The 13,797-nt window shown below is 35.0% G+C and overlaps 1 protein-coding gene across 1 annotated transcript in view; it reads left to right on the forward strand.

Annotated features, from left to right (window-relative positions):
- LOC128982040 (uncharacterized) overlaps positions 1-7,324 on the forward strand; it is a 118,741-nt gene extending 111,417 nt beyond the window's left edge. The window contains exons 3-4 of the mRNA XM_054401081.1: positions 3,785-3,905; positions 7,195-7,324. Of these exons, the coding sequence (XP_054257056.1) occupies positions 3,785-3,896 (112 nt within the window). The 3' untranslated portion in view covers positions 3,897-3,905; positions 7,195-7,324. The remainder of the gene's footprint in view (positions 1-3,784; positions 3,906-7,194) is intronic.
- Positions 7,325-13,797: the final 6,473 nt, after the last annotated feature.

The following is a 13,797-nucleotide window of genomic DNA, read 5'->3' on the forward strand; positions in this document are numbered from 1 at the left end:
TCTTAACTCTGTATAAATTTTGCTTTTTCTGCCTGGATTCCAAATCTTAGCTTACCCCTTGATACCGGTACTTTTCCATAGAATACATGGCCTACCTACTTAAAAAATAAAATTACAAATGACCAAACCCCCAACATTGTGTGATTTTCGTCACATTTCCTTCTAATGTTAATAGATATACTAATCATTGTTTAGAGAATGCGTAATCTATTAAATAACAAAAAGTTGTTTGGGTAAGGTTGCTTCTTTTTCAAACTGACACCGATAAGTTTACGCTATAACCTTTTACGAGAAAATCCAAAAGCAAGAGATCAATAACCTCGGGACTAGATATTAATGTATTTAATTGGTCCGATTTACTGTAATTCTTAGGTAGGTTCTTACGTAGGTACTGGTTCTTTTCCTTAGAACCGGTAGTTTACAAATTAGATATCGTTGGTGTTGCACCTTATTTATTAGAGCCGTCCGTATTCAATTTAAGTGATGTCTTAACTCTGTATAAGTTTTGCTTTTTCTGCCTGGATTCCAAATCTTAGCTTACCCGGTATGCTAAGAAAATGATAACCTATTTGAGTAAAACATTTGTTGGGCAAACCATAATTGTTTACGCCTTTATATTGTTTATGTATCAATAGTTCGTGGCCTTTGTTGGGTTGTTGTATTGTGTTGTTTTGTTGTATGTTGGTAACGCATTAATGTCCTTATTTTTTAGTGTTTCACGGAATGGACAAGAGCACCTTTGATACTGAAAATGTCAACCGGAATCTATATCTATCTATATATTAATAGGCAAGCATGTTTCTTTAAAACCTTTTTTCTCAGCTCGTGTGCATCGCAGGGGAAATCTACGCATACTGTTAGAAAGATATTTGCCTGTAGATGTGCAGAATCCCTTTATAAATTAAAATAGGCTAAAAAATAGGACAAAAAACGAATTTGAAAACTTCAAAAAATTAACATGGACCAACTGGGTTGCCATGATGGTGACAAAATAAAAACAAAATGTAAACAGAAAATCAAAACAAATGGAAGAAATCCCAATCACATGTTTTATTTACAGTGTGGGGAGAAAATAGAGAAGTCTGTACATTAATTATTTTTGGTCGAGTTTCGACCACAGGACGACCACTAGTACTTATTTAATACGCAAGCAGGTTTTTTGTGACAATTACTCCTCCGAAACTAATGAACCGATTGTCATGTTTTTGGTGTCATTGGAAAGAGCGTAGCGTGAAGTTGTGCAGGAAACTTTCTTTTTAGGGAAATAATGAGAGAGTGAGGCCCTGGAGCCCTTTAAAGTTTCTTATTTCTCCATAAGATTAACATGGGAAACAAATATTGTTATGAAACTCCAGCTGAAATCAAAAGTGAGAAGAAGAGCATAGGTTAATTGTAAACAGTCAATAAGTTTGCTAATAAAACAGTTTGCTACAAATATTTGCTGACTTGGTCGAAGTTTGTTTTAAAATAACGCCTGTAATACTTAGCAATTGCTCGAATTCGAGCAACAGGGACACTAGTAAAGTGTTAAATGGTGAGGTTGAGGTAGTACTTTAAATACGTTTAAGTTAACCGATGTGGAAAGTAACTTTCAATTATAGGCCTACTTTAGGGCTACGCTTCATGGATCTATAAAACATTTTTAAGTTTAATCATTGGACATATGGACCAACATGATCCGGGTGACATTTAATTGCGAAGCATTTATTTTGGCTTGAACTGTCAGATACTGTATTTGCGAAGGTTTATATATATAATAGTTTTGCCAGCATATCTGCAAATATGCAAACTAATTGCTGTTCTTAATCTTAATATAAGAAGGTTTCAACTGACTACTATAAGATCCCCGTGCGTAGAACGGGCACACAGCTAGTAAGAAAAATAATCTTAAAAATAGTCAAAGTACGAAACGTCCATAAGAAATATATGAGGGAGAGTTTTTGTTTGAATATATCTTCAAAACGTAAACATGTATTTAAAAATGGATTTCGGCATTGAAATCAGCGTCATAATATAGTTTATAATGTGTCACAGTGTTATCATTACATTGAATTTTTGTTATTTATATCCAATATGGCGGATCCAAGATGGTGGCTAACTAAAAATGAGTTCCCTATCGAACTGAAGTACTCGCCACCCAGTAAACATCGGCGGTCGTCCCAAGTCAATATCTAGAAAAATTTTGTATACAAAATGCATGTTGCATCTTTTTAGCGAATTTCCCATATAGGGAATATTAGCAAATTTCCCATATAGGGAATAAGCTATTACCGTAGTACTCATAGTAAGACCTGGACCCGGGACCGATTTAATTTTTCATTTTGAGGTCCCTAGAGGCCAAAAACACCATCCGTTCAAATTCATATATATAAACGTAGGGAATAAACGTAGGTTTACATGTTTGTACCAAATTTCATCAAAATCGGATCATTTTTGCTCGAGTTATCGCGCTAACGCGAAGAATATTTATATATACGTGTCCGTTAGCGCGATAACTCGAGCAAAAATTATCCGATTTTGATGAAATTTGGTACAAACATGTAAACCTACGTTTATTCAAACGAGTTCGCGATCCAGCATAATCGGACCATGGGAACGGGGGTTTATGGGGGGTTTTATGGGCTAAAAATTGGGTTTTCCCATTTTTTACCCTAAAAACAAAAGATTTGGCAATTTCTTTCTAAACCGTTATGTAGAACAAAAGTTTGTAAAAAAGAAATAATTTAGTATAGTGAAGCGCTGTTATATGTCTAACGGTCACAGAGAAAATTCAAAAATAGTGTAATTTAAAATTCCCATGTTATTCTTATGGAGAAAATGAAAATTTTGTAGTTTACTTGTTTATGGATTTAAATATTGATAAAATTTGGCAAATTAATTTATTTCATTCTATACTATTGACGTATGGTAAAAAAACTTTTTACCTTCCCTGTAGCAGCAAACCTAAGCACTCGTTAAATCTATGCGTTATTTAAATAGGGAATAAATATGTCTTATTTAGGGAAATATTTTAGTAAAAATGTAATCAAACAAGTTGAAATTCGCTTAGTCTGCAGGTTTGCTGCGGTGGGGGTATTTTCTAAATGTGTCCAATGTTGGGAAAAGCTGCCATTTTTAATCGTGATTTAGGGAGTTTCCCGTAGACCGATTTTTGGCAACTTTCAGTATGTCACTCTGCATACCCAACACTACAAAATAAAACCATAAAACGTTCTTGCAATTTTTATAAGGTCTTATCCTATATTTCTCTGACTATACCTTAGGTGTAATTATTTGTTTGTATTACTGCATTCTGTTTAGTTTATTTCATCTTAACTTAACCAATCAATAGTGTTATTAATACTTATAAAAGTCAAACGGGGTGAAGCCCGTGGGTAACAAACAACTAGTTCCTTTTAAATGTGAATACACATAAGGTTAACATGGGAAACTCCAGAACCACTGGGACGGAGCCTGAAAGGAGTTTTGAGATAACAATATGCCTATATGTTAATCGGGAATGTGAGCTATCATCACCCCAAATTTCAGCCCAATCCGACCAGGATTTTTTTGCGTTTACTTGTCACAAACATCCATACATACATATAACCAAACTTTCTCATTTATAATATTAGTAGGATTTATATTATATATTTATATTTATTGTTATATACATATAGTAACAAGAGTTGTACATATAGTAACTCTTGTTACTATATGTAGTGGGTGGACTATTTTGTTATAGCATTTTAATAACAATCTTCATATAAAATGTATGATATTATGTATGTTGTATACTGTACAGAGGGCGCAGGAGGCGATCTTCAGAGGTACTTCTGCAGGACCTGCTAGATAGTCAGGAGGAGAGATCAAGAGATGACGATGACAACCCACGTTGGATATCTGACATTGTATAATCTCTCAGAGTATGTAACTTCCAATCCTTTTTTCAAAATACATATTTCTTTTGACGTATTGTGTTATGGAATATGTAAAACATTATACATCACCAAATCTATTCAGTTCCGGTGTTTTAGCGAATTTCCCTTATAGGGAATAAGCTATTACCTTAGAAGGTAAGACCTGGACCGAGGACCAATTTACCTTTTCGTTTTGAGTTCCCCAGATGCCAAAAAAACCCTCTGTTCAAATTCATATGTGTGTGTGTGTGTGTGTGTGTCCGTTAGCAGGATGACTGGAGCAAGAATGGTCCGATTTTGATGAAATTTGGTACGAACTTGTAAACCTACGTTTATTCTAACAAGTTCGCAAATTAGCATGATCGGGCTATGGGAACGGGCATTATAAACTAGCATGGAGGGTTAAAGTATAACATTTTGCAATTTCTTGCTATACAAATTTGTAGAGCTTAAAAAAAATATATAATTTAGTATAATGAAGCGGTATTGTATGCCTGACCGTTACGGAGAGAATTAAAAATACCCCCGCCGCAGCAAACCTGCAGACTAAGCGAATTTCCATTTGATTTACACTGAAATGTCTACTTAAAAATATAACATTTTTTCCCGATTTAAATAGAATTAGTTTAACAAGTACTTAGGTTTGCTGCATCAGGGAGGTAAAACTGTTTTTTTTTATGTTAATAGTTAGTAAGAAATAAAAACATTTTTCAAATTTGATCAAAATATGTTCATAAACAAGCAAACTACAACAGTTTACTTATTCTCCATAAGAATAACATGGGAATTTTAAATTTACAATTTTTTGGAATTTTCTCCGTAACCATTAGGCGCATAATAACGCTTCAATATACTAAATTATTTGTTTTTTTAAGCTCTACAAAATGGTTTGGAAAGAAATTGCTAAATTTTATGTTTTTTGGGTCAAAAATGCGAAAAACCTATTTTTACCCCATAAAACCCCCCGTAAACCCCCGTTCCCATGGTCCGATCATGCTGGATCGCGAACTCGTTCGAATAAACGTAGGTTTACACGTTTGTACCGAATTTCATCAAAATCGGATCATTTTTGCTCGAGTTATCGTGCTAACGGACATATATTTTTATATATATATATATATAAACTAGCTGACCCGGTGAACTTCGTATCGCCTAAGTTATAGGTCTCCCCTAAGACAGACCGATGGAAAGAAAGTACCGTTACGTTTAATTTTCAAGATGATCTCGTTCGCATCGCTCAATCACGTCCTGGTTGAAGTTCGTTCGCTACGCTCACTCACCTTTGGGTTGGAGCTCGTTCGCTACGCTCACTCACCTTTAGGTTGGAGCTCGTTCGCTGCGCTCACTTGCCTTCAGGTTAGCTCGTTCGCTACGCTAACTCGCCTCCAGGTTGAAGCTCGTTCGCTACGCTCACTCACCTTTTGGTTGCAAATTAGCTGTTGTCATAAATGTAAAAGAAATAATAGTGCTGCACCCTGTTGGTAATCCTTGTAACTTTAATGCTATTGAACATCATAGAACAGAACCAACTTGTTTAATTGAAACAGCTGTTAAGATTCATTAATTCCATTTCTCATAAGGTCAACATGGGAAACTCCAGAGCCACTGGGGCGGAGCCCTTTTAAGAATTTCGAAAGGGGAAATAGTTTACGTCCGATTCGCATACCTACAGAATTTACACACTAAATTTCATAACGATCGGTGAAGTCGTTCCGGAGGAGTTTGCAGACAAACACTGTGACACGAGAATTTTATATAGTTTTTATTAATTAGTTTTAAATAAAGGAGACATTTTTTAGTAACAGTAAAAGTTTCTATTCTCAAAAACATAACAACAACTTATTTGTAAACAGATGTAAGTTAAACCTGAAGAATCATATGTTATTTTAAAAGCATAGAATATTAACTATCTAAACATCTTCCCCTTTGACAAATTCAATTTTTCTTTTTCTGATGAAAAATGAGTTTCTTCTGAATTGTTTAATATCAAATACAAAATAAAATATATAAATATATAAATATATAAATATATAAATATATAAATATATATATATATATATATATATATATATGAATTTGAACGGATGGTGTTTTTGGTCTCTAGGGACCTCGAAACGAAAAAAAAAATCGGTCCCGCGTCCAGGTCTTACCATGAGTACTACGGTAATAGCTTATTCCCTATATGGGAAATTCGCTAAAATGTGTCAATTTAAAATTCTAATGTTTATTCTTATGTGAAATAAATAAACTTTTGTAGTGTGCTTGTTTATGGTTATACAGGGTGATTCAAAAAGGACTTTACAACTTTGAAAATTCATATAAATCTTATTAAACAAGCTCTGTACAGCTGGTTTTGGTGTTGTTTAAAAGGAAAACACTTAAAGTTTTTTTTTACCTTAAACTAAAGATGTTCTATGTGACTTCCGTTGGATTTGGGGAAAATAATTATTTAGGTATGAAAAAATAGTGAAAACCGTTAAAAATGTGAGAGAAATTTACAAAATGTTTAAAGTAGGACGTTTTTTGACGGTGAAGGAGTGTGATACACCCACTTCTAGATCCAAACCACCCATAAAATTCCAAAAAGTCGCATTTTCAAATTTTAACCCCCCCAAAAATCCAAAATGGCGTACCTTTGAAAACGACAAAACACGTTTTTTTCAAACGGCTATAGCTTGAAAACGGTGAGAGCTATAAAAGATTTGAGGAAAAAACGTAGGTTTGGAATTAAATTTCCTACAAGACACTAATTGTGCGTTTTTCGAAAATCGCACTCCTTCACCGTCAAAAAACGCCCTCCTTTCATAATTTTTTAAATTTCTCTCAATTTTTTTACGGTTTTCACTATTTTTTCATACCTAAATAATTATTTTCCCCAAATCCAACGGAAGTCACATAGAACATCTTTAGTTTAAGGTAAAAAAACTGTAAGTGTTTTCCTTTAAAACAACACCAAAACCAGCTCTGTACCTTGTTTAATAAGATTTATATGAATTTTAAAAGTTGTAAAGTCCTTTTTGAATCAACTTTAATCAAATATGGCAATTTTGTTTATTTCATAATAAACAATCAACATTTCAATATGAAAAAACTCTTTATAACCTCCCCTGTAGGAGCAAACCTAAGTACTCATTAAAATTAATGTTATTTAAATAGGAATTAAATCTGACAATTTTAAGGGAATATTTTAGTGTCTATCCATCTAGGTAAATGAAAATTTGCTTAGTCTACCGGTTTGCTGTGGCGGGGGTATTTGTTAATTTGCTGTAGTTGTTAATGAGACACTCTGTTTCAGGAGTCCCAACGTACTTGTTGTGCTCCAACTGCATGTGGCTGGCTCAATCAGTCCCGACTGTGGACTTAATTAATACAATTTCCATTCTTTTATGTTTATGTATAGCTTATTAAATATTATATTTATGGTTTCTTCTTCGTGGTTTTTTTTACCTACGTAACATCCATCTTTTTATACGTTTTATCATAGTACGTAAAGTAAAGTTTCTCAGTACAGTGTTTTGTAACCTGTGGTACTGGTATGCTAGCAGAGGCCACTGAAATGGTATGTTCTAACAAAGAATATTAAATGTCAGCATTCGTTCAAGGCAAGTTTTTAACTAAATTATAGTAAACAATAAGTAGTTAGCTCAAGGATGATATAATTAACGTATTAAGTGACTGACTGTAAGCAAGAGCACTCAAGTAAAATGAGCAAAATTAAAAAAAAAAAATACTGGAGACTGGAGACTGGTAACTCAGGTACTGTATTTGAAAGCCAAAGGAAACGGTTGGGAAACATTGTCTAAATTGGTGAATGTGCTTTTTCATTATGTTTTTTTTCTGTTTGTTTACAACATTTAACTCATGATATCGTTTATTAAGATTTACAACCAAAATATTGTCAGATAATGTGTCCCAAGTAACAAACTTTTTGCAGTAAAACTTTAGACAATATGTGATTCCATCACAGATTGAGTGTTTACAAAGTTTCACAAAATTCTCTGATGTATCTCCCAAGTTTTGATATTCAATTTTAATAATGTCTCCTGTTCCCATCAATCAGTAACTTGACTTTGTTATCTTTCATTGCACTGACACTTTTTATGCACATCCTCATATACAGGGTGTTTGGTAGTCAATTTTAAAGATTTTAAGGCATTGTTATGCACGCAAATTGTATGATTAGTAGTGAAGATCGGGATTTAACTAAGATTGAAGCTTAGCTCGGTGCTTCCCGTTCCCCAGCACTAGAGGCGTGTTGAGCTCGGTGCATCCAGTCCCCCGCACTAGAGGCGTGTTGAGCTCGGTGCATCCCGTTCCCCAGCACTAGAGACGTGTTGAGCTCGGTGCATCCAGTCCCCCGCACTAGAGGCGTGTTGAGCTCGGTGCATTCAGTTCCCGTACTAGAGGCATGTTGAGCCCGGTACATTCCGTTTCCGTACTAGAGGCGTGTTGAGCCGGGTACATTCCGTTCCGGCACTAGAGGCGTGTTGAGCCCGGTGTAGCTGGTTGGCGTGTTGAGCCCCAGCATCCGTTTTATTTCAGTTTCAGGAGATTTGCAGGAACCACCTTGGGGAATTAAACCCCACATATCTTGCTATATGAGGCTGTGGTCAGGCCTCAGATTACCTATGGTTCACTAGTCTGGTGGACAAAGGTGAATCAGGTAACTGTCATAGCCAAACTAGAAATCATGAAAAAGGCTCGGCACGCTACAGGCCACTGGAGCCTTCAGGAGCAGTCCATCAGCTACTCTAGAAGTTGGTCTAGGGCTGCTACCTCTGGACATCAAATTTGAAGCCCTTAAGGCAGCTTACCATCTGAGGGTTGCAAATCTGTGGAGGGAAGGCCTGTCAGGGGCAGGCCACTACGCCATTGCTAAGACTTTGGCTGTGTGTCCTGTGCTTGACATTTCAGGAAACATCTTCACAATCTAGGAATTGTCAATGACAAGCAGGAGTGTCGACTTTGCAACCTGTCCGATGAGACTGCAAAACACATTATTTTGGACTGCGACAGACTAGGGGCTAGGAGAAGGGTCTGTTTGGTCTAAAGCAGCCAGGTAATGAACCAGACGCTAACATTGGGCAAAAGCTCCTGCACCTAGTCAAGGCCACAGGCATTGGCTTATCCAGTTAGTGGCAAGTGGGATGCACAATAAGCTTCGGTTGACGTGCTTGGACCATGAGTCGATCCCTCTTCAATACAATCATTTTTGATAACCAAAATGGAATTGCCATATATTTATGTAAGATATAACCTGTGAAAGTATCTACCTAGTCACATATCAACAAAATACTTCCCCCAGACTAGATTAAAACTGTGTATTGCGACTATGTACAATCATTATTTCAATATGGAATTTTAGCTTGTGGTGGATTTTATCAGACTGTTTTAACTCCACTTTAAATAGTTCAAAAGTCTATAACTAAGATAGCACTCAACAACAATCAACGTTATCGCTCAGATCTTTTGTTTGTTGAATTTCAAGTTCTAAATATACCCCAACAGATCACAAAAATTATTATTTTATATATTCATTAAAAAAAAACTTTATGTTCCTACACATTACACATCAATACCATGCCAGATCAACAACTAATCATGGATTTACTACCCATAGATTAACGAAGTCAATAAATAGCACTTCTTCTTTATATCTTGCGAATATCATTTACTCGCAAATTCCACTAAAAATATTAAATCTCCTTCTACATGCGTACATACAAAAAAGTTATTGAGAAATGGCTGCTAGAAATTGGCCGTCATATATTTAGAATTTTTTTTTATCTCCATGTACATATAGCTAACTATGAATTTAGCAAGTGAAATTTAACAGACTGCAGTATGTCTGTGCCGTGTGCGTGCGTGTGTGTTGTGCCACGGGTACTTTCGCTTGGCTGGGCCTCAAGGAAAGTGCTTTGACGGCCTCTCATAAAAGAGCTAGGGCAAGTACCGTGGAGTCCTATTATATTGTTATCTTCAGGTCGCTGGAATTGTACCCCCCTGTAACTGTACCCCCTGCTGCTCATCGACAAAAAGGCGTACAATTCCTGCCCGTACACTTGGCTTATCACAGAATCTTATTTATTTAATGTAGGCAAGTTTGCAGTGAACCGGATGATTAAATTAAATAATTAATAACCCCATCAAAGGAAAACTGCAGACTAAGCATATTTCCAATTGCTTAGTTAGATTTTTTTTTCTTTAAAATTTTCAGATTTATCCACTAGGTATTTAAAAAACATCAACTTATATGTTACATTATGGTACATAGGTTTGCTGCTACAACTGGAAGGCAGCAACTTATTTCATCAATAGCTCAGTAGGAGATTAACAAATTTACCAAATTTGATAAAAATATATCCATAAAAAACAAGCAAACTACAACAGTTTATTTATTCTGCATAAGAAAACCATAGAATTTTCAAATTGATAGTTTTTTTTTATTTGTCTATTTAACTATTAGATGTGCAAAAACGCATACTATTTTTTTTTCTACAGTTACCTGGCAAAGCGGGCTTTCTTGTGCTGATTATAGCATGCAGAGTAGCTAATTGCTGCATTTACTTACTTTTGTCACACTCATTTTTTTCAGCACTCCAGTATTCTAACCAAACAACAAAAAAAGTGTGCCTTTATTAGGCACGTAGTACTTGTACAGTTGGAAATAAGTTGGTGACACTAGAAGATACTACGAGTACAATCAGCTGGTGCAGCGTTTTCCATTTTGTTCAATGCTTGGATTTAACCTAACCAAAAATGTGTTGTTTAGTGTTTGAAAGACTTATTATTATTATGCCTTATAGTAGGAAAAGAAAATGTGTAACGCCTGAGCAAAGTTTCTTTTGCTGCACTCGAGAAACTTTCCATACTCGCCTGCGTCTCGTGCGCAAACATTTCTATCATGTGCAGCAAAGTGCCACTTCGCACACTAGTTACACAAATAACTTATTGTTTTCTAAGCGTTAGAAAAAGTTTTAGAAATAAATTGCTACATTTTATGTTTTGGGGGTCAAAAATGAGGAAATCCAATTTTTACCCCACAAAATCCCCCATAAAACCCACTTGCGTTTTGATCAAGTAAAGCTTGTTTCCTTCAGAAACCAAACAGGTAGTCCTGTATTGGTTAAACAAGGCAAAAAGTATAGAAACAAAATTTTTCAACATCTATTGTAGTTTAATCAATGTATAAATCAACTACAAGACACACAGTAGAAACATCACAATCACAATGTGCAAAGAGGATATTGTGCAGTCACTAAAGCCACCAACTTACAACGCTCAACTCACAAGTGGTCCAACATAGCCCTGGGTCTCGCAGATGTTATGTAGCAGAGAACTCAATCATATAATAACAAATTTACATACTATTTTTTTAAGTTTTAATATTGACTAGAGTACCGGTTGCTCGAGTTAGAGCAATTGCGAAGTATTACATTACAGGTGTTAATTTAAAACGAATATCAGTAATCGCTTCCGATGTCTTTAAAAGAGTTGATAAAAAAGATTATGGAAATAATCACAATGTACATAACAGATCTATATAATCAACATTTCTTGTAAAAATCTTATCATTTTTCAAAAGCTTTTTTTAGTGTTTTCTACAAATATTTCCCACTCATATCCGCATTAGGTTGTCCATAATAACGATTATAAATTAAGAAAAAACATTATTTTATTTTATTTTACTAGGTGGTGTTCTTTGACTTTCCTATGTTTCCATAGTTTGCAAATTGGCTCTTTCAATGATTGCTCAAGAAATGCAGCACAGTGTTTATTCAGTTATCTTTTTAGTATATCAAATATGTCAAATTGTGTTTCTTGCTTTTTTCCATTGTAATATTTACGCCAACCCAAATTCAAATAGAAAATATTTCATTTCAACCAAGTCAGTAAATGTTTGTAGCACACATTTCCTTAAATTGCAATTAAAATATTAACAGAAATTAAATTATCCAGCTGATCATAATGTAAACAAATATGTTCTATAATAAGGAAAACATAGGAACTTAAAAAGCCACTCGGGCAGAGCCGAAGGGACTTTTTCATAAATGTAAGGTCAGTTTGCAAATCTACACACCTAGACGAACATTTTGGTATAATATGTGGGGTTAAATCTTAAATCTTAAACCAAAAAAGCATTATTGTTCACAAAGTTCCATGTAGCGTAAAAGAATATAGAATATACAGTATAGAATATATAATATAGAAGATTTATTTTAGAAATATGAAATGTAAATGTATTCCTAATTATATTTTATTTTAACAAATAAAAAGCATATTGTTTGTCAAGGACTGTCAATTGATTTGACCTAACTCATCTTTAAATGTAAAAGCAACAAAATGCTAATAAAAATATTAAAATTGTATACTATTACGAGTCTGACAATATACTGATTTAGTTCAAAGCAGCGCCTTCCTTAGGGTGGAGCGAGTGGAGCTGCCGCTCCAGGCCTCGCGCCGGAGAAGGCCTCGCGCGAGGCCTGCCCAGCGAGGCCTGCCCAGCGAGGCCTGCCCAGCTAGGCCTGCCCGGCGAGGCCTTACTATCGCTAGAAATAAGTTAATGTTTTGGAATGAAAATAAAATAATAAAGGACAGACAGATACATGTGCCTAAAATATGTCTTATTTATTATGAATTGGCCTATATCAATCGTTGTATCGATTAAAAACTTACAAACGACATTTAAAACACAAAATAATATCAAACAACGTTTGACAGCTCGGCGGCGATGACGGAACCCGAGCCTCGCGGCAGCCACCGAGCCACCCCGGTGAATTTGAGGGAGTCATACGCTTACTCTTAGGCTACGGCCACACGGGCGTTTTTTCACGCAAGAATTCAGCGTAAAAAAATGCGAGAAATATGGGCAGCATTAAATGTAATGAGGTATGCCACACGGAGTGTGTTTTCACGCAGATTCGGCGCGTCTTCAAAATCGACCACTTAGGAGGATCTTAAAAATAGGCCGATCTTACTGGACCACTTAATAATTTTGTTACTAAAAGGAAAGGCATTTAGTTGGACTTAAAAAAATTTAAGAGCAAGAGGCATTTATGTAGTAGAATATATATTCAAACATATGATGAAAATCTTGTCATAAAAATATATATATTATATATTTTTTATACTAAATGTCAAAATAAAATAATTTTACTGTTGTTTTCGTATCGAAATTAATATGTTATAGCCTATTTATTTTTGATACTAAATGAAGAAGATGAGAACAGTTTTTTCGTCAAAGTGCTTAAAATGACGAATTTACAATTATAATTTTATAAAAATTTTCCCGTATAAATATCTTATAAAAAAATCTTATATGTATAAATATCAAAAATGCACAAGCCAAACTGTAGCACCTTGGAACAAGACATATTTGGGATGAACATTTTTGTATGGTATGGATAAAGAATATGATGCAGTAGAATTAAACTTCTCATCTTGTCATGTACTATAGATTAGCTTTTCCAATTGACGATAATGATTTTCATGGTTTCAAATTATTTTTAAAATGTGCTACAGACAAGGAGACAAACTTGCCACTCAAAACCTACCAGGTACTTGACTTGTCTATAATAGAAAGGTACCTTAATGGACAAGCTTGCCACAAGATTCTGGAACCCAGAAGCCAATAAATGTTGGACTACTTCAAAAGAGATCTCTTCTAAAATGTATTTAAAGCCTTTGAGCCAAAAGCTCAATACTTGTTTATAGTCTAAGAACCACAGGAAAATAAGGTAGAGAGGAAACATTTAATTTATGGTGCACCTAAGTGGTGTCTAACACTAGTCACTGGTAACTGGGGTAAAGTTCAACACTGCAACATCTCCTAACCCCCCTCGCACTCCTTCCCCCTTCACATTCACGTACAACTTTCATGCTGGAGGAAGACCCTATG

This window comes from Macrosteles quadrilineatus, unplaced genomic scaffold (genome assembly GCF_028750875.1).
Source record: "Macrosteles quadrilineatus isolate MER2022 unplaced genomic scaffold, UCM_ALF_1.0 Scaffold_1__1_contigs__length_201487025, whole genome shotgun sequence".
Classification (NCBI taxonomy): Eukaryota; Metazoa; Arthropoda; class Insecta; order Hemiptera; family Cicadellidae; genus Macrosteles; species Macrosteles quadrilineatus.